This window comes from Puma concolor, chromosome A3, assembly GCF_028749965.1.
Source record: "Puma concolor isolate L17-30 chromosome A3, mPumCon1.1.hap2, whole genome shotgun sequence".
In the NCBI taxonomy this organism is placed as follows: domain Eukaryota; kingdom Metazoa; phylum Chordata; class Mammalia; order Carnivora; family Felidae; genus Puma; species Puma concolor.
This window is the reverse complement of record NC_141669.1, coordinates 52,652,749-52,675,773: the sequence shown is the minus strand read 5'-3', so window position 1 is coordinate 52,675,773 and position 23,025 is coordinate 52,652,749. Positions and strand designations below refer to the sequence as shown.

The 23,025-nt window shown below is 50.4% G+C and overlaps 1 protein-coding gene across 23 annotated transcripts in view; it reads left to right on the top strand.

The window, feature by feature from the left end:
- Positions 1-15,512, top strand: part of DYSF (dysferlin) — a 229,649-nt gene extending 214,137 nt beyond the window's left edge. For 22 of the 23 annotated variants that reach the window (XM_086700880.1, XM_086700876.1, XM_086700874.1 and 19 more), the window contains 5 exons: positions 2,573-2,672; positions 7,811-7,989; positions 9,773-9,882; positions 11,207-11,354; positions 15,226-15,512. In XM_086700880.1, coding sequence (XP_086557006.1) covers positions 2,573-2,672; positions 7,811-7,989; positions 9,773-9,882; positions 11,207-11,354; positions 15,226-15,264 — 576 coding nt within the window. In that variant the 3' untranslated portion in view covers positions 15,265-15,512. Of the gene's footprint in view, positions 1-1,563; positions 1,877-2,572; positions 2,673-7,810; positions 7,990-9,772; positions 9,883-11,206; positions 11,355-15,225 lie in introns of those variants that run through there. The other variant, XR_015249117.1, reaches the window with a different exon arrangement.
- The last annotated feature ends 7,513 nt before the right edge of the window (positions 15,513-23,025 follow it).

Here is a 23,025-nt window from a genome sequence, read left to right as displayed (position 1 = left end):
AAGGAGTCACAGGAAGCAGAGGTTCTATTTTTGCTACAAAGTAGGAGGAGAGATAATCTCCTGGCACTGAGGCAGCTGACTTGAGACAGGTGAAAAAGGCTTGAAGTAGCCATTGTGCTGAGAGAGGGAGGGAGCAGAGAGAGAGAGAGGGAGAGACAGGGAGAGGGAGATGGAGAGAGAGCTCATTGTGATGCTGAGATAGTTACCTGGAAGTTCTGAGGGCCCAGCTGGAGTTGCTGGTTACGAACCTGAGGTGGCTCCATTCTGGCAATGATGGAGTTTCATCTCGGTATTACAGGCACTGGCGAGGAAGGAGAGAATTGGGCTGACCCACCATGGCACAACCCATAGGCTTGGGCTAGTCCTGGAAGAACGAGAAGGCCACCAGGGCTGCTGGGGTAGAGAGAAGGAAGAGGGGTCAGGGAGTCCAGGAGAGGCCCCCAGGGTAGCAAGAGGAATGGAATTCTGGGGAGTACCATACTCCAAGAGAGGGTAGCTGGAGGTAGGGGTGGAGGAGGTCAGAAGAGGAGGTTGAGAAACAGACTCCAGGGGGCTCTGAAGTCAACCAGGAGAGTGAGGGAGGAACTGGCTTGACCCAGGAAGAGCTAGCTGGTCCCTTTGTGGGGGAAGGGGCCCAGGAGGCAGGTGGAGCTGTGCCCATATCAAGGCACCAATGAGCTGGCCTGGGCCAAAGGACTGAGTCTGGGGGTGGGACGGTGTGGAGGTACCGCACAGCCTCTGGGCTCCCCAGTTCTGCTGCAGAGCCAGCCCTCTGCCGAGGGGTTCGGGGCCTCTGGCAGGCAGGCCCTTCGGGGACCCCATTAACCAGACGAGACTGTCGTAAAGCACAAGGTCTCCTTTCATCCGGCTGCTTTGAACCACCGCTGGTTGCCCTGGCCTGGCTCCCCACCTGGAGCCCAGCACACCCACTGGGGCCTGCCTGCGCGTCAGGCACCCACCCTGCAAATAAACAGCTAGTAAAAGGGCCCAGACCGGGAGCGTAATGAGCGCCTGGGACCTGGGGGGCCATTCCCCAGGCTGGAGCCCCAGCCCAGCTGCTCCCACCAGGGGCCGTTTGAACCTCTGGCTCATTACTGAGCCCATAAACCAGGCCGGCCAGAGGAATGGAGGATGCTGGCGGCCTGTGCAGGCGGGCCTGCGGAGCTGGCCATAAAAGCCCCGCCAGAGAAGGGAGGCACCTGCAGGAGGGCTGGGGCCCGGAAGAGGGGAGGCACCAGACGGGCCAGCTGGGGGCCTGAGCCCCTCGCCAAATCAGGCAGCAGTCCAAGCTGCAGTCGTGTGCTTTGCAAGGTGACCATTCCTCACAGGGCATGGATTTTGGTTCAGGAGCCCCATGGGTCTACGTGACCTGGGGTGGCCGCACAGCAGGCAGAGCCCTGGCTGGTGCAAGCCTGTGTGTACAGGGCGCCCGGGGGCAGGCAAAGCCTCTGTATTAGTAAGTGGTCCCCGACTCCCCATAGTGTGTCCCCCGGGACTCTGTCCAGGCCCCTACTGTGACCCGGCACTCAGGATGTCTGAAGATCCTATGTCCATTGCCTGTAGGATCGTCACAATGTTTCCTGTCCTTGCCACTCACTCAGCAGAAGCTCCAGCAAGAGGACAGAGGACAAGCGGGAGCAGGAAAGCCCCAGTGACAGTCCTTTGGGTTAAGCGTGGCTGGATTCAGGGGTGAACTCAGGCCTCAGCATGCCGGTCTTTACCCCTCAGCTGCTCTGCAAGGCCTCTGTGGGACGAAACCCAGGATAACACTGGTCCAGGCTGAGTGGTCTGAGGGAGGTGGAGTGGGAAGAGCAGGAAGGTGGTGAACTTGCCAGCACCTGGGGCTTTTGATTTGCTCCAGGGCAAGCTCTTGGAGGTAAAGATGGGGTGGGTGGCCATGCTGAGGGAGGAGCTGGGGTTACCGTCCCCTGGTGTCAGCTCCTTCCACCAGTGTGTCAGGGGGATCCTTCTGGTGACAGCAAGGGTTGGGTGGGGGGCCCCAGGTTCCCAGCCAGCCAACCCTGTCCCTAAGAGCACATGGGCAAAGCAGGATTTAGAGGCAAGAGCAGGACTGGAACCTGACTGCCTGGGTTTGAATCCCGGCTCAGTGCTTAGCGGTGTGACTCAGGCAAGCTACTTGCTCTGGTTTTGACAGCTGTAAGGCCAGCAGCATGTCCCATGTAGCTCATTGGAAGGATAAATGAGCTCATAGTGGTAAAAGGCTGGCACATAGGAAGTGCAGATTAATATTATTATTATTAGCTGTCAGACCTTGGGCAAATTCTTAACTTCTCCAAGTCTGCACTTCATCGTCTGTAAAATGGGAGCAAAGCCTCTGCCCGTGGACTTGGGAGACTTAAAGGAGCCACCTCATGTGAAGTCAGCCTGCATGGTTCCTTCCTGGGTCCTTGAATACTGTCGGCTGGGATCTTAGCAATCTTCCCACCAAGATCTGGTTCTGGCAAATCCCTAAGAGATGTCCCATTCACTGCCTCCTCTAGGAAGCCTTCCAGGCTGGAAGGGACCACTGTTTCTCTCTAATCTTGCTTCCCTGCTTCCTCCTTGGGGCCAGGATGCTTTCTGGAGGCTGGACAAGACTGAGAGCAAAATCCCAGCACGAGTTGTATTTCAGATCTGGGACAATGACAAGTTCTCCTTTGACGACTTTCTAGGTGAGCACCGTCTCTGGTCAGCACCATCCTGCACATTGGGAGTTGACCCAGAACCCCCGTTGTGTGTGTGTGTGTGTGTGTGTGTGTGTGTGTGTGTGTGCTTGCCACTCTTGGGAGGCTGGCAGGAGGAGTGGTCCTACTTTCTGTCCTCAGGTTGCTCAGGGTCACTGCTCCCTGGTGCTGAGTAAAGTCTGTGACACAGAGCAGTGCCTGAGTGGTCAGAGCTGCCTGTCTGCAGAGGTGGCCTTGAACGCTGGGCTACGTTGGATGGTATGAGTCAGGTAGGTAAGGAAGGGAGGAAAAGCACATGTTTGAAGGCAGCGCAAGCATGAGCTGGCTGTCGCCGGCTGTCTGGCCTCACACTTGACAGGATGCCCCCACCTCAACCCCTGTCTAGACTGGGCAGACTGGGCCCAAGTAGTGGGGGGCTCAAGTCAGTCTTCACCCTTGTGCCTGAGTGATGAGTGAATGAGCCACCGCAGCTCCATCCTCCAAGCCCCCAGGCAGGATTCCGGTGGGGGAGAAGAGTGCAGAAACCTGAGCTGGGCTGAAGGATGTGGTAAAGACAGGGTGAGATGTGGGGCGAGGAGGATGGCTGTACTGGGCCAGCAGGTGGGACTGTGAGTAACAGCCCTGTCACAACCGTAAGAGTTACCCGGAAAGTGTGGTCTGGCCATACAATTGGATATTTTATTCAGCCATAGAAAGAAATGAAATACGGATCTATGCTATAACACGGATGAACCCTGAAAACATGCTAAGCAAAGGAAGCCCTTCACAAAAGGACTAATATTGTATGATTGCATTTATATGAATCGTCTGCAGTAGGCGAATCCAGAGACAGCAAGTAGCCTCGTGCTTGCCAGGGATTGGGAGGAGGGGATTGAAGGTGACTGCCGATGGGGATGGGGTTTCTTTTGGGAGTGATGACAATGTTCTGGACTTAGATAGTGCTGGTGGCGGTACAGCTCTGAATATCCTAAAGCCACCGAGTTTTACACATAAAAATGGTTAAAATGGTACATTTGATGTTATGTGAGTTTTAACTCAATTAAAAAAAAGAAGTGAGGGGCGCCTGGGTGGCTCAGTCGGTTAAGCGGCTGACTTCGGCTCAGGTCATGATCTCGCGGTCCGTCAGTTCAAGCCCCGCGTCGGGCTCTGTGCTGACAGCTCAGAGCCTGGAGCCTGTTTCGGATTCTATGTCTCCCCCTCTCTCTGACCCTCCCCCGTTCATGCTCTGTCTCTCTCTGTCTCAAAAATAAATAAACGTTAAAAAAAAAAAAAAAGAAGTGAGCCTTGTGAGAAAGGCAGTCCTGGGTTCCTGTTCCACTCTGCCACTTGGGAACAGGGCAGCTTTGGATGGATCACTGGAGCCCTTCTTGGGTGGCCCTTGATTGCAGGAAGGTGAGTTGGTCTTTGCTGAACCCTTGAGCCCCTGCAGGGACGTTCTGAGGAGCAGCCCCAGCAGGGGTGAGGAGGAGGGCTGTTTTCTCCACTCCCCACCCCACCCCTGTCACTCCCGGCCTGGTCACCTGCCCTCAGAGGATGGGGGGACTTTTGCAAAACTTCACTGTAAAAGAGTCAGCCTGTCAAAATCAGGGCATCGATGGGACTTCCGTTATTTTATTAATTCTCCTGCCATACATAATTCCTGTAGAAAAAACAGAAAATGTAGATCAACAATGTCTCCCTTTACTTATGTATTAAAATTTCTCTACCCAGAGATAACCTCCACTAATATTTTGGCATATATTATTTCATGTATAAGCAAACACATATATGTATATGTGTATTTATACATACATATGTGTAATCATACATGGCATATAGAGAGAGCAAAATGAGTTTTTATCACACATGCTTTATCTCCTGGTTTTTTGGGGAAAACTTAATATTTCAAGAACATCCTTTCTGTTAGCAGTTTTCTGCCTACATTTATATCTGCATCATCGTGCTTAATTCCTGCCTGTTGGTGGACCCTCTTCTGCCTATATTCTCTTGGTGGGTACTCAGCTCATCTTTAGATCTAACAGTGTGAGTGACACCCTCCAGCACACATCTCTGAAGGCTTTGTACATATTTTTCCCGAACTGTAAGAAGTAGATTTTTAGGGTCTTTATACATTTTTGTGATTTTTGAAATACTTTGTTCAAATGCTCTCTAGAATATTTTTACATTTTTATGTTTACATTTTACTCCCACCTGTGTCCTTTTTGGAGAAGGTTGCCATTTTCTCCAAACTTTTGCTACCAAAAAAAAAAATTTTTTTAATTGCCAATCTAACACCTTGTTTTAATTTTTTACTTGCATTTCTTCATTACTTGTAAGGTAGAACTTTAAAATGTATTTATTATCCATATTACTGGTGGGATTTTATTTTTCATGGTATTGTTCAACTTGTTAATCTTTCATTTTTGATTTTCAGAGCTTTTTTTTTTTTTTTTTTTTTAATTTTTTTTTTTTTTCAACGTTTATTTATTTTTGGGACAGAGAGAGACAGAGCATGAACGGGGGAGGGGCAGAGAGAGAGGGAGACACAGAATCGGAAACAGGCTCCAGGCTCTGAGCCATCAGCCCAGAGCCTGACGCGGGGCTCGAACTCACGGACCGCGAGATCGTGACCTGGCTGAAGTCGGACGCCTAACCGACTGCGCCACCCAGGCGCCCCCAGAGCTTTTTATATAGTAAGGACACATTCCAAATAATTTCTCCTAGTTTTTCAGCTGCTTTTTAATTTTTTTATGGAGTCTTTTTTGCTTACAGACTTAAAAATTCTTTTGGCATCATTCTATCAATCTTTCCTTTATGAGATGAGGCTTTAGAGAATTAGTTTTAAAAAGAAAAACAAAGAAAGCTGCATTTTTACTGAATGAGAAAATGGTGTTCAAATAAAACTAAATGGGCTCATCTTTTGTTTTTAAAAATAAAAATAAAACTATTAAAACTAGCACTTTTTTTCTCCTTCATAATGTGTTTCTAGTTACATATTTTGCTTTTTAAAAATACTAGTTTGAAAAAAAAGTAATAGCTAAGATCTATAATCTAGCCATCCAGAGATAATACTGTGATTCCTTAGAGTCTTATATGTGGATCATGCTGGGATAATTTCGTGTATGCATACATACACACACACACACACACACGTATGGTTTAATATCCTGATTTTTCTTAATATTATATTAGGACCATATTTAAAATGGGAAATAAACATTCATCTATGCTTGAAAGATGGAGAGACATGTGGGTGGGTTGATAGATATATGAACGTTGATACAGAATTGAACAAATGAATGGATAGAATAATAGCCTGATTAATGGGTAGATGTAATGCTCAACAAATGGTAGCTATAGAGGGATGGAGATAGTTAGATCAAAGCAGATGGGTGGGTGGAGGGATAAATGGATGAGTGGAAAGAAAGAAAACTAGAACAATAGATCCAATCAGTGGATACTTACAATAACTGAACATTCCACACTGAAAAGTCCTAATCTGTTTTGCATGGTATTCAAGAATTTCTTTAATTTGGCCTCAGAAAACATTTTTTAGATTTGTCTCTCACTTAATCGCTTCAGCAATTTATGCTCCGATCCCATTGACTTCATCCGTGTTGTTGTGATTGGATTAGGTGAAACCACATGAAATTGCTGCTTTTATAGGTCAAAGATGGTTGAATACCATTTTCATATGGTGTAACCAAACAGATGGAGTTATACGGGGAGCTGATGGATTAAAATAATAGATAAACAGTATAGGAAGATGGATAAAGAAGCTTGGATAAATCAGTTGGCAGGTGAAAAAACTGATGGATGAACTGCAGTGAGATACCACTTCACATCTACCAGGATGGCTATAAAAAAAACACAAACAAGGGGCGCCTGGGTGGCGCAGTCGGTTAAGTGTCCGACTTCAGCCAGGTCACGATCTCGCGGTCTGTGAGTTCGAGCCCCGCGTCGGGCTCTGGGCTGATGGCTCAGAGCCTGGAGCCTGTTTCCGATTCTGTGTCTCCCTCTCTCTCTGCCCCTCCCCTGTTCATGCTCTGTCTCTCTCTGTCCCAAAAATAAATAAACGTTGAAAAAAAAATTAAAAAAAAAAAACACAAACGAAAAGTGGAAAACAACAAGTGTTGGAGAGGATGTGGAGAAATTGGAAAGGCTCAGACATGCTGGTGTGAATGTACAATGGTGCAGCTGCTGTGGAAAACAGTTTGACAGGTCCTCAAAAAACCAAACACAGAGATTACCATATGACCTAGCAATTCTATTCCTAGTTATATACCCCGCCAAAATTGAAAACCCAGACTGAGGCACTTGTATGCCAAAGTTCAGAGCAGCTCTATTCACAACAGCCAAAGGTGGAAACAACCCAAGGGTCCCACTGACAGACGAATGGATAAACTGAGTGTGGTCCATCCACACCATGGAACACTGTTGAGCTATAAAAAGGAATGAAGTACTAGAACATACTTCGACATGGATGAACCTGGAAAGCCTGCTATGTGAAATAGGCCAGACACAAAAGGACCAATATTTTATGATCCGACTTACATGAAGTATCTAGAATAGGCAAATTCATAGAGACAAAAAGGAGATTAGAGAATATCAGGGGCCGAGAGGAGGGGAGTATGGGGAGATATTGCTTAATGGGTACGGAGTTTCTGTTTGGGAGAACGAAAAAGTTTTAGAAATAAGTAGTGATCGGTTGCGCGATGTTGTGAATGTGATTAACACCATTCCGTTATACATTGAAAAATGGCTAAAGTGACAAACTTTGTATATATTTTACCACAATAAAAGCAATTTAAAAGATGGATGGATGGATGGATAGAGACAATGGGTGAATGAATGGATCTGTACAACGTAAGCTGAAATGGAGCATGTGGGAAGCCCCGTAAAGGGTGAACCAGTAAGGGTGGATTAATGAGCATATGGATATGTGAGTAGTTGAATGGGAAGCTGTGTATGTGGAATGAGAGGCAATGGGTGGGGAAATGGAGAGTTTGTGGGATGTGACCCGTGGCTAAGCCCATGGATCAAAATGAAGGAGGTGGCAGTTTTTCTTGAAACTGCCCAGCCCCAGGGGAGCCCTGGGCTGGCAGTGATTGAGAAACCGTTGGCCAAAGAACCTCTCTCTGCCTCAGGCTCCTTGCAGCTGGACCTCAACCACATGCCCAAACCTGCCAAGACAGCTGAGAAATGCTCCTTGGACCAGCTGGATGGCACCTTCCACCCAGAGTGGTTTGTGTCCCTTTTTGAACAGAAAACTGTGAAGGGCTGGTGGCCCTGTGTGGCAGAAGAGGGCGAGAAGAAGATCCTGGCGGTAAGTCGGCTCCCTCCGGCTTAGGGCAGGTGCCCAAGTAGCTTCCTCTGTAGATATCACTGGGCACATACGTGTTGCTCTGCCTCTCTCTGTCTTTCGAGGCACTGTCCCTCTTCTCTTTCAGTTCCCAGCCTTCCTCTCCTTGAGGCTTGCATCCCAGGAAGCCTATTTAAATGGAAAGATACCCTCACCTCCTGCAGATCCTGTTTAATTTATACTCTGCTCTTTGGTGTCTGGGGATCTGTGTCCTGGGTTCCCCTGTGGCCTGGGCATCCTGTGGAGAACCGAGGGAGTGCCTCTCCCATTTGAGCAGGATTCTACCAGGGACCATCCTTGTACTACTCTCCTGGCCCAGAGGTCTGCTCAGGGATGCTGTGACACCCTGGAGAACAGTCCTTCCTCTGGAGAGGAAGTGAATCCCTGACAGCTTACTGAGAAACCACAGGCAGCCAGCCAACCTCTAAAGTGGACCTTGAAATAAAATACTCTTGTTGAAGAAGGAATTGGAACACTTATTAAGAAATATTAGCACCTCAAAAGAAAAATGAGCAAAGGGCATGCGTACGTAGATAATACACAAAAGAAGTATAAATGGCCATTAAACATTAAAAAAAAAAGGTTCATTTCCCCCTAGTAGTTAAAGGAATAATTTTAAATGTGAAAACATTTTTTTGCCTATTAAATTAGACATTTAAAAAATCTAAATGCTCATTGCTAGTGAAGACGCAGAGACAGACCCCTCATTTACTTCTGCTGGGAGGGCTAATGGTTTTACCATTTAGGGAAGCAATTTGGTAATATATAGCCAGGGATTTAACAATATTTATGCCCTTGGACTCTGTCATCCCACTTTTAAAAATCTCTCCTAAAGAAATAAACAGACACAATTAAAAATGTAGGCTCTGGGGTGTTTTCTTGCAGCATTATTTATAACATCAAAGAGTTGGAAACAACCTAAATGAACCAAAATAAGTGGTTTACTAAATAAATTGTGGTCAACCATCCCATAGAATGTTTTTATAGCCATTAAAAAGCAAACTTTAAAGAATATATAATTATATAGTGAAACATAATATATTTCTAAGTGGAAGAAGCAAGCTCTAGAACTCTATATACACAGTGAGGTATTTCATATACTTGCAGAGGAAAATAGTTGTGATGCATAAAAATACGAACGGTGCTCATCTCCACATAGTGGAAGTATGGGTGATGTTCTCCTTTATACATTTCTGAAGTTTCTAAATGTTCTGCAAGGAGCAGTAGCGCTTTTGTGATCAGATCAACCCTATATCATTTTCCTTCCTTCCTCCTTCCTTTTTCTTTCTTTCTTTCTTTCTTTCTTTCTTTCTTTCTTTCTTTCTTTCTTTCTTCCTTCCTTCCTTCCTTCCTTCCTTCCTCCTTCCTTTTTCTTTCTTTCTTTCTTTTTCTTTCTTTCTTCCTTCCTTCCTTCCTTCCTTCCTTCCTTCCTTCCTTCCTTCCTTCCTTCCTTTCTCTCTCTCTCTCTCTTTCTTTCTTTCTTACTTCCTTCCTTCCTTCCTTCCTTCCTTCCTTCCTCCTTCCTCTTTCTTCCTTCCTTCCTTCCTTCCTTCCTTCCTTCCTTCCTTCCTTCCTTCCTTCCTTCCTTCCTTCCTCTCTCTCTCTCTCTCTCTCTCTCTCTCTCTTTCTTTCTTTCTTTCTTTTTTAAAATAATACAGTGGCTCTTATGTCTGTTCTGGCCAGGTTCCTCTCCAAGCCATGGGGCAGAGCCTTTGTGCCCCTGACCAGGTCCCTTCTGTCTCCTCAGGGCAAACTGGAAATGACCTTGGAGATCGTAGCAGAGAGTGAGCATGAGGAGCGGCCTGCTGGCCAGGGCCGGGATGAACCCAACATGAACCCTAAGCTTGAGGACCCAAGGTTAGTGCCCACTCCTTACCCCTGATGGCTTGGGGGCTGGGAGGTGTGGTCCAGGAGACAACCACTGCATAGCCATGCAGAGGTCACAAGGCCCACATGGCTCAGAGCGGGGTGTGACTTGTCTCAAGCCACACGGTAAGTTAGGGGCAGATGACAGGCATCATTCAAGGGCACACCAGGCTCCTCAGCTCTTTCAGGAAGCAGAGACTGTTGGGTAGCTGTTGGTTGTGTGCCGAGCATGCGGTCACATGGTATGTATATGGTGTAGAATGGAACCTTCCCTGCTGGGTTGTTACTATTCCCATCTTATAGATGAGGAAATCATGTTGACAAAGTTAAATAGCGGTCATTACACTAGGAAAGTGGTGAAGCTAAAATTCTCACACCTGTTCTGATTGGCTCTGGAGCCCAATCAAGGTTTTTACCTTGACCAAGCTGCCTTCTGTGGCTCACCTGTGATGTCAATGTGGCTTTCAAATGGCCTTTCAATCTTAATTTTCTCATCTGTGAGTCCCTGCCTTCCCTACTTCATAGGCCCCTAAGGATGTAGACCAACCCAGTGGATGTGGAAGGCTTGAAAGCGATTATTAGGGGCAGGAGGACGGCTGTGGGGGCAGTGGAGACAGCTGCATTTGGTGGGTCCCTCCCCACAGCCCAGCTCAGGTCAGACTAGGCACACATGGACCACTTGATTTCAGTGCTATCCCTAGTCCATGGGGCCGGCAGAGCTGTGGGAGGTGTCCCTGCCCTGCCCTGGGTGGAAAGCGAGAGAGACCTGGTATACCCTGTGGTGTGCACTGTGATGTTAAAACAGCCAGTATTGAGACACAGCATCTTGCCTGCTCTTTAAGTTGGACGATGACCTAGGGGAAGGTGTTGAGGTTCTTGGCTGTGAGTGAGAGAAAATCAGCTTTCTGGGTTCATGTCCCACCATCCTTCCCTGACCGTGGACCAGCCATGTGCATCTAGGCAGGTAGTTTGGCTTAGCTGGGGCTCACTGGGCTATAGCTCACCTAATGCGGCAGCCCTTTGAGGCTCTGCCCGGCTCCCAAATCTCTAGTCTGTGATTAAGTTCCGGGTCAGGAAGGGGAGCTGGTGGCTGAGAACTGGGTCTCTGAGGGCGCATAGGGCTTGGCGGCACCAAGAAGAGGAGGGGAGCATGGGGAAGCTCATGCTGTGACAAAGGCTCAGAGGGCTAGGGGCCCTGAGGCTGGGTGGGTTCTGGGGACCAATGGTGGAGGGCCAGGGTGATCTGGGAGCAGGGTTTGGAGAAGGCAGCCTTGGTAGGGGGGTGCCCTGCTGACCTCTCGGGTCTTCCTTCCAGGCGCCCTGATACCTCCTTCCTCTGGTTCACCTCTCCGTACAAGACTATGAAGTTCATCCTATGGCGGCGCTTCCGGTGTGCCATTATTCTCTTCATCATTCTCTTCATCCTACTGCTGTTCCTGGGCATCTTCGTCTATGCCTTCCCGGTGAGTAGGCCTCAGGGGAGGGCCAGACACTGCCTTGGAGGAGCCCCTGGCCTGATAAGGGACACATAGCCCCTACTCTGGGGAGTCCTCAATCTGGTAGAGACAAAGTCCTACCCTTGGGACAAAGTCCTTCTCTTAGTCCAGTGAGAGAAACTGAGTTTTTGCCCTCAATGGGGAGATACAGCTGTCCTAAGCAAGCCCGTAGAATCTGTAGTCAATGTTGGCAGAAGGTGAGGCACCTTGGGCAGGGGTGGGCAGGGGAACCTTGTTGAAGGAGTGTGTGTAAGTTGGTATGTGGATGGCAGGGCAAAGGTGAAGGCCGCTCTGTTTGTAAGAATGGCACCTGCTGAGGTCCAGAGGAAGGGAGGCCCTAGGGCTGGGAGAGGCTCTTAGTGTCCACCTGAGGACCTTGATAGAGTGTGTCCTGCCTCCTGCCGGGAGCTGGGTTTGGGAGAAGGTGTGGGCTGGCAGGAGGCTGGCCCAGGAGCTCCTCACCAGGGCAACGTTGGTGGCACTGGTAAGAAGCCAGCTGATGCCTGGCAAAGAGCTGCAGGGGCCACTCTTGTGAGGCTGATGTACCCCCAGCTTCACTGGGCCCCTTCCAGGGAGAAGTATCAGGGGCTGTGTTCCCTGTCTGTGCTCCCCAACCTCACAGCTCATCAGGGGAGCCCCAAAGATGCTCCAGCCCCCCCATCCCACTGTGTCTCTGGAACGTCAGACCTTGAAGTGTTCTCAGGCTAATTCCTGATTTTTTAAAAATGTTTTTATTTATTTTTGAGAGAGAAAGAGACAGAGTACTAGTGAGGGATGGGCAGAGAGAGAGAGAGGGAGACACGGAACCCAAAGTAGGCTCCAGGCGCTGAGCTGCCAGCACAGAGCCCGAAGTGGGGCTCGAACTCACAAACTGCAAGATCATGACCCGAGCCGAAGTAGGACACTAAACCGACTGAGCCAGCCAGGTGCCCCTAGCTAATTCCTGATTTTTAATGTTCTTTAAATTAAAAAAAAAATTCTCATATGAAAATTTCAAACTGATATAAAAGTAGAGAGAATGGCATAATCAACCCCATGTCACCCTGATTCTAATGCAAAGAAACAGACAGCCAGTGAAGGGAAGGGACTGGCTCAGGTCTGCACAGCAATCTGTAGACAGCTCCGAGTCCACAGTGCCGGCCACCATGCACCTCAGTCCTGGTCAGCACCAAGCTGCCAGCCAAGGGCACTGTCCCCACAGTGGGCAGTCTGCTCTGGGAATTACTTGTCTGTGTGCTCTTTGCTTTGTGAATCCTCTAGGAGGAGAAGGAGAATGGAGAGCTCTCTCCCTCTGTGGTTGGTGAGGCCTTATGTGAGCAGCATACACCTTCCTCCAGGAAGACAGTTAAAACCACAAAGCCATCTGCTTCAGTTCCTAATATCATGGACTATGAGGAATAGCAGGGGTTTTGTCTGGTCTGGACGTCCAGGCTCCCTCTACTCTCTGGGCCATAAGTGACAAAGAAGGATCTAGAGCCAGAATGGCTGATGTGTCGGGCTGCAGGCCAGGCCCTCTAAGCTGGCTGTGCTCACCTGGAGCACCAGGCTAAAACGTGTTCCAGGAAGAGTCATGGCCAATTGGCTAAATATGGCCGTGGTCTAGGGGAGGGTCCAGGCTGTAGGGCCCTGAAACATATGCAGTTTTGGGGGCCCTTTTGAAGCAAAGGAAGACAAAATCACAAAATCACAGACCATGGAAGGGCACGTGCGAATGTGGTGGCCTGGCATCAGGAGTCAGGCCCAGGACTCTGCCTCAGTGTTTTCCTCCTATTTGGGCAGGCCCAGGTTGCCAAGTCAGGGAGGCATGGTTCCTCTTGCCCACCTGTCCTCAGGCTCACTTCCTTTTGTTTTGGGTATATCCGATGCCACCCAGTTCAGGTGAAGAGCTCACTAAGCAAAGGGTGTGTGTCCAGGAGGTGAGGGAGTGTTGTGGGGATGAAGGAGAAGGCGATGAGCTCTGTGCTGCTGGGGAGCTCTGTGGCTCTCCGGGAGACACATGAAGCCCATGAATGAGGGACAGGGTACTGTTCAGTTACCTCTATCCTGAGGCTCAGGCCAGGGGAGTTCAGGCAAAGGAGAGCTGGTGCAGACCCCTGCTCCTCAAGGAGGTGGTCTGAGGAGGAGCAACAGCTCCAGGGAGCTGGTTAGAAATGCAGAGGCCTGGACTGGCCCTGGGTCTGTGGAGGGGAATCTGCCCTGGACATACTGAGGTTTGTGACTCACTGCTGTGCAGGACAGAGCTCTGTGCCTAGAGTCAGATGTTGGCTAGATTTTGGCTCTGCCAGTGACTTCCTGTGTGACTTTGGCTTTGGCAAGTCTCTCTTCATGAGGAGGAGGCTGGGCTAGGACTGCTCTGTCCTGCTGTGACAGCACTGTGCTTAGGGGAGCTCTTTTGCCTTCTCTGAGGGTGCTGCACGTCAATCCAGCAGGGGCGAGTCCAAAGTGTCACCACTGCCCATTGTGTGACTAGCTCCAGCCCCTGGCCAGCTGGGCCCTGTCCTGCCAGGCACTTGGGTGGCACTTCAGGGGCCTGGGGAAAGAAGGCCTACTACCTGGCCAGGAGAGGGACAGTGTCAGTGTCAGCCTGTGGTCCTTCCTCGTCTCTGGGGCAGACTTAGCCCCAGGCCCTGTGGGCAGGAGTGGAGAAGCACTTTGGCCAGTAGCCCTGGTCAGAGCCCCTCCCCGGTCTCGTCCCCCAGCTATGGCCTCACTCTCCTTGAGCCCTGCTGGAAATTGCCCTCTTTAAAATACCAACTCTGACCCTCTGTGAGGGTCAGATCCTAGGTGAGGGGTCTGGGCAGCCTAGGCCTGAGGCTGCACACTGTTTTTGTCTGTAGGTCTACCACCTGGGTAAATCCTGCTTTCCTCCAGCCAAGTCGCTCAATCAGCTGGTGGGTCCCAGACCCTCACCTGGCCTTTAGGCCTTGGGGGCAGAGGGCCTGGTAGAGAGGGGCCCAAAGCCACCGCTGCTCTCCTCCAATTGGCCTAACTTCCCACGCTCTTGGAAATTGCCCTGGGAGGGGGACGTGGAGGGCAGCCTTTCTGATTCCTACCAGCTCCACCCCCCTCACCACCCCCCACCCCCCCACCAGAGCCAGCCGGGAGCAGGGCCAGCACAGGGAGGCAGGAGGCGATCTGGCAGGGAAGGAGCGGCGGCTTTGTTTCCAGAGTTGGCTTTCCCGGGCCGGCGCTGGGGAACATACTGTCCCAATTAGGAGTCTTGTGTTGTGTTGTATGTGTTTTCATGGTTTTTGGGGGGGAGGAGCGGAGAGGGGAGATTCCTGTCAGTCCTACATCAGGCAGGGCTTAATCAGGGGTGACCCATCTCTGGTGCTGACCTGCATGGTAGATCGTCCCCGTACACCCCACCCCCAACCCTCTTTCTCTGTTTTCTGGACAGAAGTGTGGTGGCCAATGAGCCTGTGTGGGTTCCCATGTCGGGGGTGTATGGGAGGGGGATGGGGAGAATTATGGCCATGCCTTCAGGCCACCTGTCTGATGGAAGAGGCCAGGGCAGGCCTGCCCTGACCAGGCCCTGGATGATCAGAATCTTTTTGACAGGTGGTTAGAACATGGGAGTGGGCCTTGGGTTGGTGGGGGAGAAGACAGCAATTTGGGTAGCTGCGGCCACAGGTTGGAGGGTGCAAGCAGAATTTTGGAGGGGGATGGGCTTGTGTGATTGGCCAGAGGGCCAGGAGGTGGGGTGTTGAGCTGAGTGTGGCATGGGGGGTGGTGAGGGTAAGGTATAGGCAGGTGGTTGAGTAGGTGAGCCTCCTTTCCCAGCTCTGGCCCCTCTGGCAGCTGTTGTCACATGTCCCTGCTTCTTCCCTCCCTCCAGAACTATGCTGCCATGAAGCTGGTGAAGCCCTTCAGCTGAGGACTCTGGCCCAGGACTGGCTGCCTTATCCACCCAGCTTAGCTGAGCTCCTCCAGAACTCTAGGCCTGGCCGGCATGCCAGGGAAGACAGACAGACAGACTGGCACATGCTGCAGCGTTGGTGACATCGAGCCCTGGGATCACCACCCCCCCCCCCCCCACCACCTTCATCATTTCTTTCTTCCCCTCAACCCAGCCCTTTTTGGATCAGCCCATATGTATTTCAGTATAAAACAGTTTGAACCACAGGGCCATGTTGGCATGTGTGTCCCTATAGTCGCTGAATGAGGTGTGACCATGTAGAGGATGTGTCTGGGTGGGTGGGGTGTGAGTGGGGTGTGGGCCATCTCTGGCTCTGCATTCTGAGTGGAGCTTTATCCTTTGACAAGACTGGTCGGAGGTGGGTGAGTTTTGAGGCTTGCTGTTCTGGTTCTCCAGGACTTTCCCCTTACCCCCTGCCCATCCTCACTGAGGCTTCTCCTCCTCCTTTCCCAGGTTGTGCTCTGCTTAGGTGGGCCGTTACCTGTACCTTCTAGTTTCTTTGACCACGCCCTGGAAGAGGATGCACTTTATACAAGTGGGTCACCATGGAAAGGGTTGGGTCAGAAACTCTCCAGGTAGGGAGGGCTCCTGGACCTTTAGCTGTGACCTTATCTTTTACACATTTGGGATTTCTTGTGACTCCGTCCCTCTGCTTCCTTACTCTGCTTAAGAGATCGGGTCTGCACAAACACACCTTTTCTTGTGGTCTGAAGCGGCGTGTCTGTCGTCTCCTGCAGGAATCAGGCTTAATCTATGGGGGCAGCAGAAACACACTTAGAGAAAAAGCAAAGCGCTTGAAAACATTGTGTTTCCAAAAGAGGCCTCTGCCTCTCTCGCCTGAGGGGCTGGAACTCTGGAGCACAGCGGCTGGCCTGGCTGCCTCCCTTTCTGTTACCGAGGAGGGCTTCTCCTGTTTCCTGCTGTGAGCCTGCTCCCCTGGCCCGGGCGCTGAGGCCCCACAGTGATCCTTCCAGGGCACTTGGCTCTTCATTGCTCTTCACTCTGGGACCCAGACTGAGGCTCTGCCTTGTCCCACCTGATTGGCACAGGGCTGATGTCCTGGACCCTTCTGGGTGAACTATATGTCAAACACTGAGTAATTCTCTCTTCAGGAGAGGTTCAGGCTGGAAGTAGTCTTCAATATCCAGCTAGGGAGGCTCTGAAAGTTCAGGCAGGAGTCAATCACTCATTAATTCATTCATGCCTTTCATTCATTCATTAAAGAAATATTGTGTGTGTGTGTGTGTGTGTGTGTGTGTGTGTGTGTGTATCTATGTGTGGCCATCTGTGCACCAGGCAAAGGGCTAGGCTCTAGAAATGCAACATTGATCAAGATAAACATTGGTTTATAAAGGTGGTTCCTGTCCTCCCACATCTCACCATTGAGTAGGAGAAGATAAATAGATAGGCAATTATAGAGCACTGATGGATGAGCAGGGGTTACAGGGTCAAGGGCAGAAAGTAGAAAAGAGAATAGAGGGAACAGAGTGTGTGAAGACTAGCCATAGCCAGAAACTAGCTCAAAGATCTATACGAATTTCCATGTAGGCACAGAGCAGTGGTTCTCAGCTAGGGGCAGTCTTACCCCTCCAGGCATATTTGGCAGTGCCTGGAGATGTCTTTGATTGTCACGACTGGAGAGTGGGGTGGGGTGAGGGTGCTGCCTGCATCCAGTAGCTGCTAAACATCCTTCAACATATAGAACAGCCCCCACCCCCTACCCCAAATCATTATCCAGTCCAAATCGGCCATTTCTTTTGCTGTTGAGAACCTTTGGTGTAGAGATAGCGGATTCCAGAAATAACTGAAAATTAGACTTGATAGTCCCAGAGGATTGACTGGTTAGGACTGGGAGTGGGGTGAGGTATGATAGGAGATAAATTCCAAATGGGATAAATCTCAATTTTCTGGCTTTATGAGGGTTGGTACCATTCATGAAGTCAATTTTGGACAAGAAAGTTCAGACGTGTTTAGGGCAGAGTCACGTGTCCCTGCAGTTATGGTATCTCCTCTCCCTTCACAAAGTTCTAGAAAGCATCCTCTGCATTTGTGTCTCCCTGTCCACACCTTGCACTCCACCCACTGTGGCCTGACTTTATGCCTGTGGCACACTCCTCTCTTTGCCTCCTTGTTGAAAGAATCCTCATACTGTTCAGCTTTCTCCACGGCCAAGTGCTGAGAAAGGAGCCCCGCCCTAGCCCTAGCCGGAAGGGTCTTATTAGCTCAAACCATCACACTGATGCTATTCCTCTAGCTGGCGATTGGCTTAGGAGGAGGCATGTGACTCATTTATGACCAGTGAGACTTGAAGGGAAGTGGTGGTGGTGGTTATGGGGGATGGGAAGCAGCTGGGAAAGTTTCTAGGCAAGTTTTATCCCCAATAACGAAGGACACACAAGGAGATACATCTTCATCTTCTGCCTTCTCATCTTGTCATGACCGGAGCTATGGCAGGCACCTCGTGATCATGAGGAGACCAGCCTGAGGAAGAAAGCCAGCACACACAGGATGGCAAGGACCTGGTTCTCCATGAAGCCGTTGAGAAAGAACCGATTCTAAAACTGCCCTAACTTCTAGTCGTCTTGTTACATGGGGTCATAAATTCCTTATTGTTTAAGCCATCTTTGACGATGTAGCGTGCTACCCACAGCTCACAGCAATCTCCCTGGCAAATATTGTGCTTTCCTGAACACCGTTTTTACTGCATCGCCAATAACTAGGGCTACCCTGCACAGGCACCACATCTGAGACATCATACATTTATTATTTATTATAACAATTTTCCTACAGATGGCAGTAAAGTGTTTTGTTCTAATAAAATCAGTGTGTTACAGTAGTTTGCCGATAGAAGTAAAGTACCTTGAGGAAGGGGCACCTTTTTCTAATTCACACTGGGGCCCCATCTAGCCCTGGCTGTTCAGTCTGTGGCCACTTACCCTTCCCGTGTCTGGGCAGCAGCCGGCAGCACCGAATATCGCTCTGCTTCGTGATACACTCTCAGTCTTTGGCTTCTGTGACATCACAGTTGTCCGACTTTTCTCCTCTCTTTCTAGGCATCCTTCTCTGTTGGTCTACAGTGTTCCCCAAGCTCTTGCCCTGGCCCCCTGTTCTTTTTACACTGTACGTCTCCTCTGCAGCCTCATATGTTCCTATGGCTTCCACTGTGCTCCAGAGGCTACTGACCCTGGAATCCCTACCTCTACCTCCGCCCCCCCCCCCTTCTGCTCTGTGCTGGAGCCATGTTATCCAGCGTCTTACCCAAGGGGCAATTCCCCAAGGGTCATTCACAGGCTCCACAAACTCAAGACCTCCCACCCAGCACTGCATTCTGCACCCCATGAGAACCATTGCTGCCCTGTTGTTCTCTGCAGATGCTTGGTCACTGGAGCTGGACGTGTGGGAGGCACCCTTGAGTCTTACTTCCTCCTAACCCCTTATCCAAGACATCACTGAATCCCAGATTCTGACTCTCAAGTCTCTCTGAATCAAGCTATTTCTCTTCCCATTGGCACCACCTCCACTTGCAATGAGGCCACCACTGGGCCCACATTATGGAAGTCCGAGGATCATTTCTTCAGCCCACCTCCTCTCCACTGACCCACTGTCCACAAGCAGTGAAACTGAACCTGGCCTGGTTCTCTACCGTCCTCAGGAGGGAGGTCAAGGGGCGCCTGGGTGGCGCAGTCGGTTAAGCGTCCGACTTCAGCCAGGTCACGATCTCGCGGTCCGTGAGTTCGAGCCCCACGTCGGGCTCTGGGCTGATGGCTCAGAGCCTGGAGCCTGTTTCCGATTCTGTGTCTCCCTCTCTCTCTGCCCCTCCCCCGTTCATGCTCTGTCTCTCTCTGTCCTAAAAATAAATTTAAAAAACGTTAAGAAAAAAAAATTAAAAAAAAAAAAAGAGAAAGAAAGGAGGGAGGTCAATCACAGTGGCGCAGGGCTCCTCCAGAGGCGACTCCTCACTTGCCTCTCTCGTGTCATCTGTTGTTGCCTTTCCCTCTGCTCTGCTGAGCTGAGCCATTTTCAGACCTGGCCTTTGCCCATCCCTCAGGTCTCTGCTTGGCCCTTCCTCCGGGGTGTTTCCTCTGACCTGCAGCCACCGCTGCAAACATGATTCTCTCTGCCTTCTCCCACCCTCAGTCTGTGCCTCCAGGGCTGAAATCGCATCACAGACCTTAATGAGATGTCTGCTTCCTTCACTAAAGGGACTTGACTGTTTCACTGAAAGTTCTCTCTAAATAGCCAGGCTCTCAGAGCCATTTCAAAAGGGATCTTTATGTTCTAAATGAAATTCAGTTAGTTCTCAACATTTGAGACCCACTCTTGCTGCAAGGTGGAGAATAACTCTCATCTGTTAAAAAATGGTTCAGTAAAGGGGCATCTGGGTGGCTCAGTCAGTTAAGCTTCCAACTTCGGTTCAGGTCATGATCTCACGGTCTGTGAGTTCGAGCCCCACGTGGGGCTCTGTGTTGACAGCTCAGAGCCTGGAGCCTGCTTCGGATACTATGCCTCCGTCTCTCTGTGCTCCTCCCCTGGTCTCTGTCTCTCTGTCTCTCTCTCAAAAATAAACATTACAAAAAATGGTTCAGTAGAATTTGATAAGCCCTTTGTATCCAGGATACTCGGTTCCCTGCCTTTACTTTCTCTGTCAGTGTTTTAGAGAGAGATGTTCTGTGTGCACACATGCACACATATGTGTGTGTGCTCACACACACCATTTTCTCTTCCCTTTCTAGGGCTACGTGGACAGCCCAGGAAGGGTGACAGGGAGGTTGGACAGACAGAAAGAGCTATAAGCACAGCCCTGGCCTGCCCCTGGGCCCACACACCCCTCCCCATTTTGCCTCCACCTCCAGGGAACTCAAACTTGTCTCAATCCTCTCTCCACGTGTTTCATAAATGTAGGATTATGGGATTTCCAGAGGAGCCAGGTGGGCATCCCCTGACAGGGACACGGGGACAGCCCAGGCAATGTTTCCCGCTTGCTGAAGAGAACAGGGTAAGGGCCAGGGTTCAGCCTGATGTGCTTGTCCTTAAATGGCGGCTGAGATACTGACATGACAGGTGGGAACTTCCTCTCCCTTCTCTCCCCATTTGCTGTTGTTCTTTCCTCCAGGACAACCAGCTGTAGCTCCTATTCCCTGTGGCTTGGCCCAATGTGGGTTTCATACCATTTCTCTGCCTTTGTTTTGGTCTCAGTTTTTCATGGTGTGTGTGTGTGTGTAAAAGAGAGACAACAGATGAGACAGATGTAGAGAGACACAGATTCATGGTGAGGGACAGAGACAGAGACAGATGACTGTGGCAGGCAACGGGGACAGGAAAGAGACCAGAACCTCACGCAACTGCTGGAGCATTTCCTCAGCTGGCTTGTCATTCCACCAGGGGCCAGAGCTGGCTCCCTTCTAACCACCCCTCCCCCCCACCGGCACTGGCTCCCAGACTTATTCGATTAGAAACAGAATATGGGAGGAAGAGAGAGACAAGCCCCCTGAGCTAGTCCCCCCAAATCCAGTTGGGGAAGCCTCATGTCACATTTCCCTCATAGCACAGTAGTTCATGGTAGGCTCCATCGATCACCCGGTTCCATGTTTTCCCTTGGCTCTGCAGGGCTAGCTTGAGTGTGTTTGGGGGTGGGGTGGAGTTGGGGGCCATGGCTGGTTCAGCTCCTGTGCAGAGGGGCTGGATGCTGCCCCAGCTTGGCCGGTTTTCCATGTTTCCACCATCAGCCTGGGGCCAGAGCCTGGCTGCCCCTTCCTCCTGCAGACACAGGGGATCCCTGTGGGGCCCTCCAGAAGCTTACCTATGACCCTATCCCCAGTCTCCTGGGCCCACTCCATCCCTCTGCCAGCTGAGGCCTATGTAGGAAACTCTTCCCTTTACTGCTGGCTTTGGCAGAGATGTTCTGGAATCTTTTCAAAAGGAACTTGACCAAGAACAGACAAAAGAGCAAAATCCACAAAGAAATCATCCTACCCACACTTATGATGGGTAATGCTGGTATATTTTACCTCTTTGTAACCTACATTTTCCTCTCCTTTTCCTGGAGCACTTTTACCATCCAGGCTCACTACCCAGAGAACAGGAAGAAGGTGTCGAGAGACCCTTCAAGACAGGGAAGGCAGAAGGATAATACTGTCTGAAACCCCAGGAGGGCACCCCTCTTGGGTCTCCCTGGATGTGGGAATGCAGAGAGGCCTGCCCTCTGAGCACTCCCACTGCGGACAACCAAACTCACCTGGAAGACATCGTCTGGGAACAGAGCTTCGAGGACCAAAAGGCTTCTTCATTCTTAGAAGGATTCCCAGCCTTTTGAAGGAATGTCAAAAGAGATGTTGCAAGAATGTGGCTTTTACTATTATTATTATTTTTTTTTATTTTTCAGGTTTTTATTGAAATGCCAGTTAGTTAACGTCCAGTGTAATGTTAGCTTCGGGTATACAGTGTAGTGATTCCACACCTCCATACATCACCTGGTGCTCATCACCACAAGTGCCCTCCTTAATCCCCATCACCAGAGGGTGGCTTTTAGCAGCAGGCACACAGCACTTCAAGCCCTGCCTCTGCCACTTAGCTGTGTGATCATGAGTCACTTTATCCCTAGGCCTCTATTTTCTCATCTGCAACATGGAATGATGGTGGTCTTTCCCTAGCAAGGTGTTGTGGGGACTACCCAAGATGATGCAAATTGTCTGACACATAGTGAGCGCTCAATTTATTTTGAAAAGGAGCTCCGTGCTGACTTGGGTCTCAGGGAGGAGGGAGAGCACTAAAGAAGAAGACAGGACAGGTGGGAGATGGCTCCTGTCTCTCGGGGGGGGGGGCCTCCAGTGTGGGGGTGATGGTGACCCCATTTCTCTGTCCGGGGGGACTGGGCTTGCTGCTCTCTGCATGAGGACAGGGGGTGGTAAAGCCATGTGGCTCCCCTGACCCCCTGGTGGCGCCCATTGTGCCATCCTGTCTCGGCCACCACGTCTGGGCTTTCCTTTCATAGCAAAACAGCACGGCCTTGGTTATTCCACTCTGGCTTCTGGTGAGCTGCGGGAGAGTTGCCCACAAATGACCAGAGTGGGCATCCCTACGGATGTGCACACTAGAGGACTCCCTCTGCCCCATACAGACCCCCTCATGCAGACGGCTACATCTGTCATGGTCAGACCCACCCAGGAAGCCCCATGCTTCCAGACACAGTCACGAATGCAGGCGCACGCACGCTCCCAGCGTGCACTCAGGGCACACATGCTTTCTCTCTGTGTGTATGTGTGTGTGTGTTTCACATTGTCAGCCAGAATGCTCTGGAAACCTAAGCAGAAAGGAGCGTGTGAATGTGGCCATCATCAGGGATAAATTAATCCCAGACATGTAAAGGGTTTTCTTTTTTCATTCTCAGCCCTACTGCAAATTCAATTATGACTCTCTGCCAGCTACTGAAATGAGGGGACAAGTAAGTACGTGGCTGAGCCTGGAAAATGGGGCAGGGCAGGGGACCCTTCTTGATCCACACCCTCGTTTCCCTTCCCTGCTGTCCAGGATCCAGGAAAGAGTTGCAGTCATTCCTGGATCCCCCACACGAATTGAACCTTGGGGCAGCAGCAAGGTGCCATCCAAGAACGTAGAACTGACGGAAATAGAGCTGCCCTCAGAGCTGAACTAGGAAGTGACTGCATGCAGGACCCGAGCACAGGCTGGCAAAGGCTCCCCGATGAGGTGACTGGTCCCAGG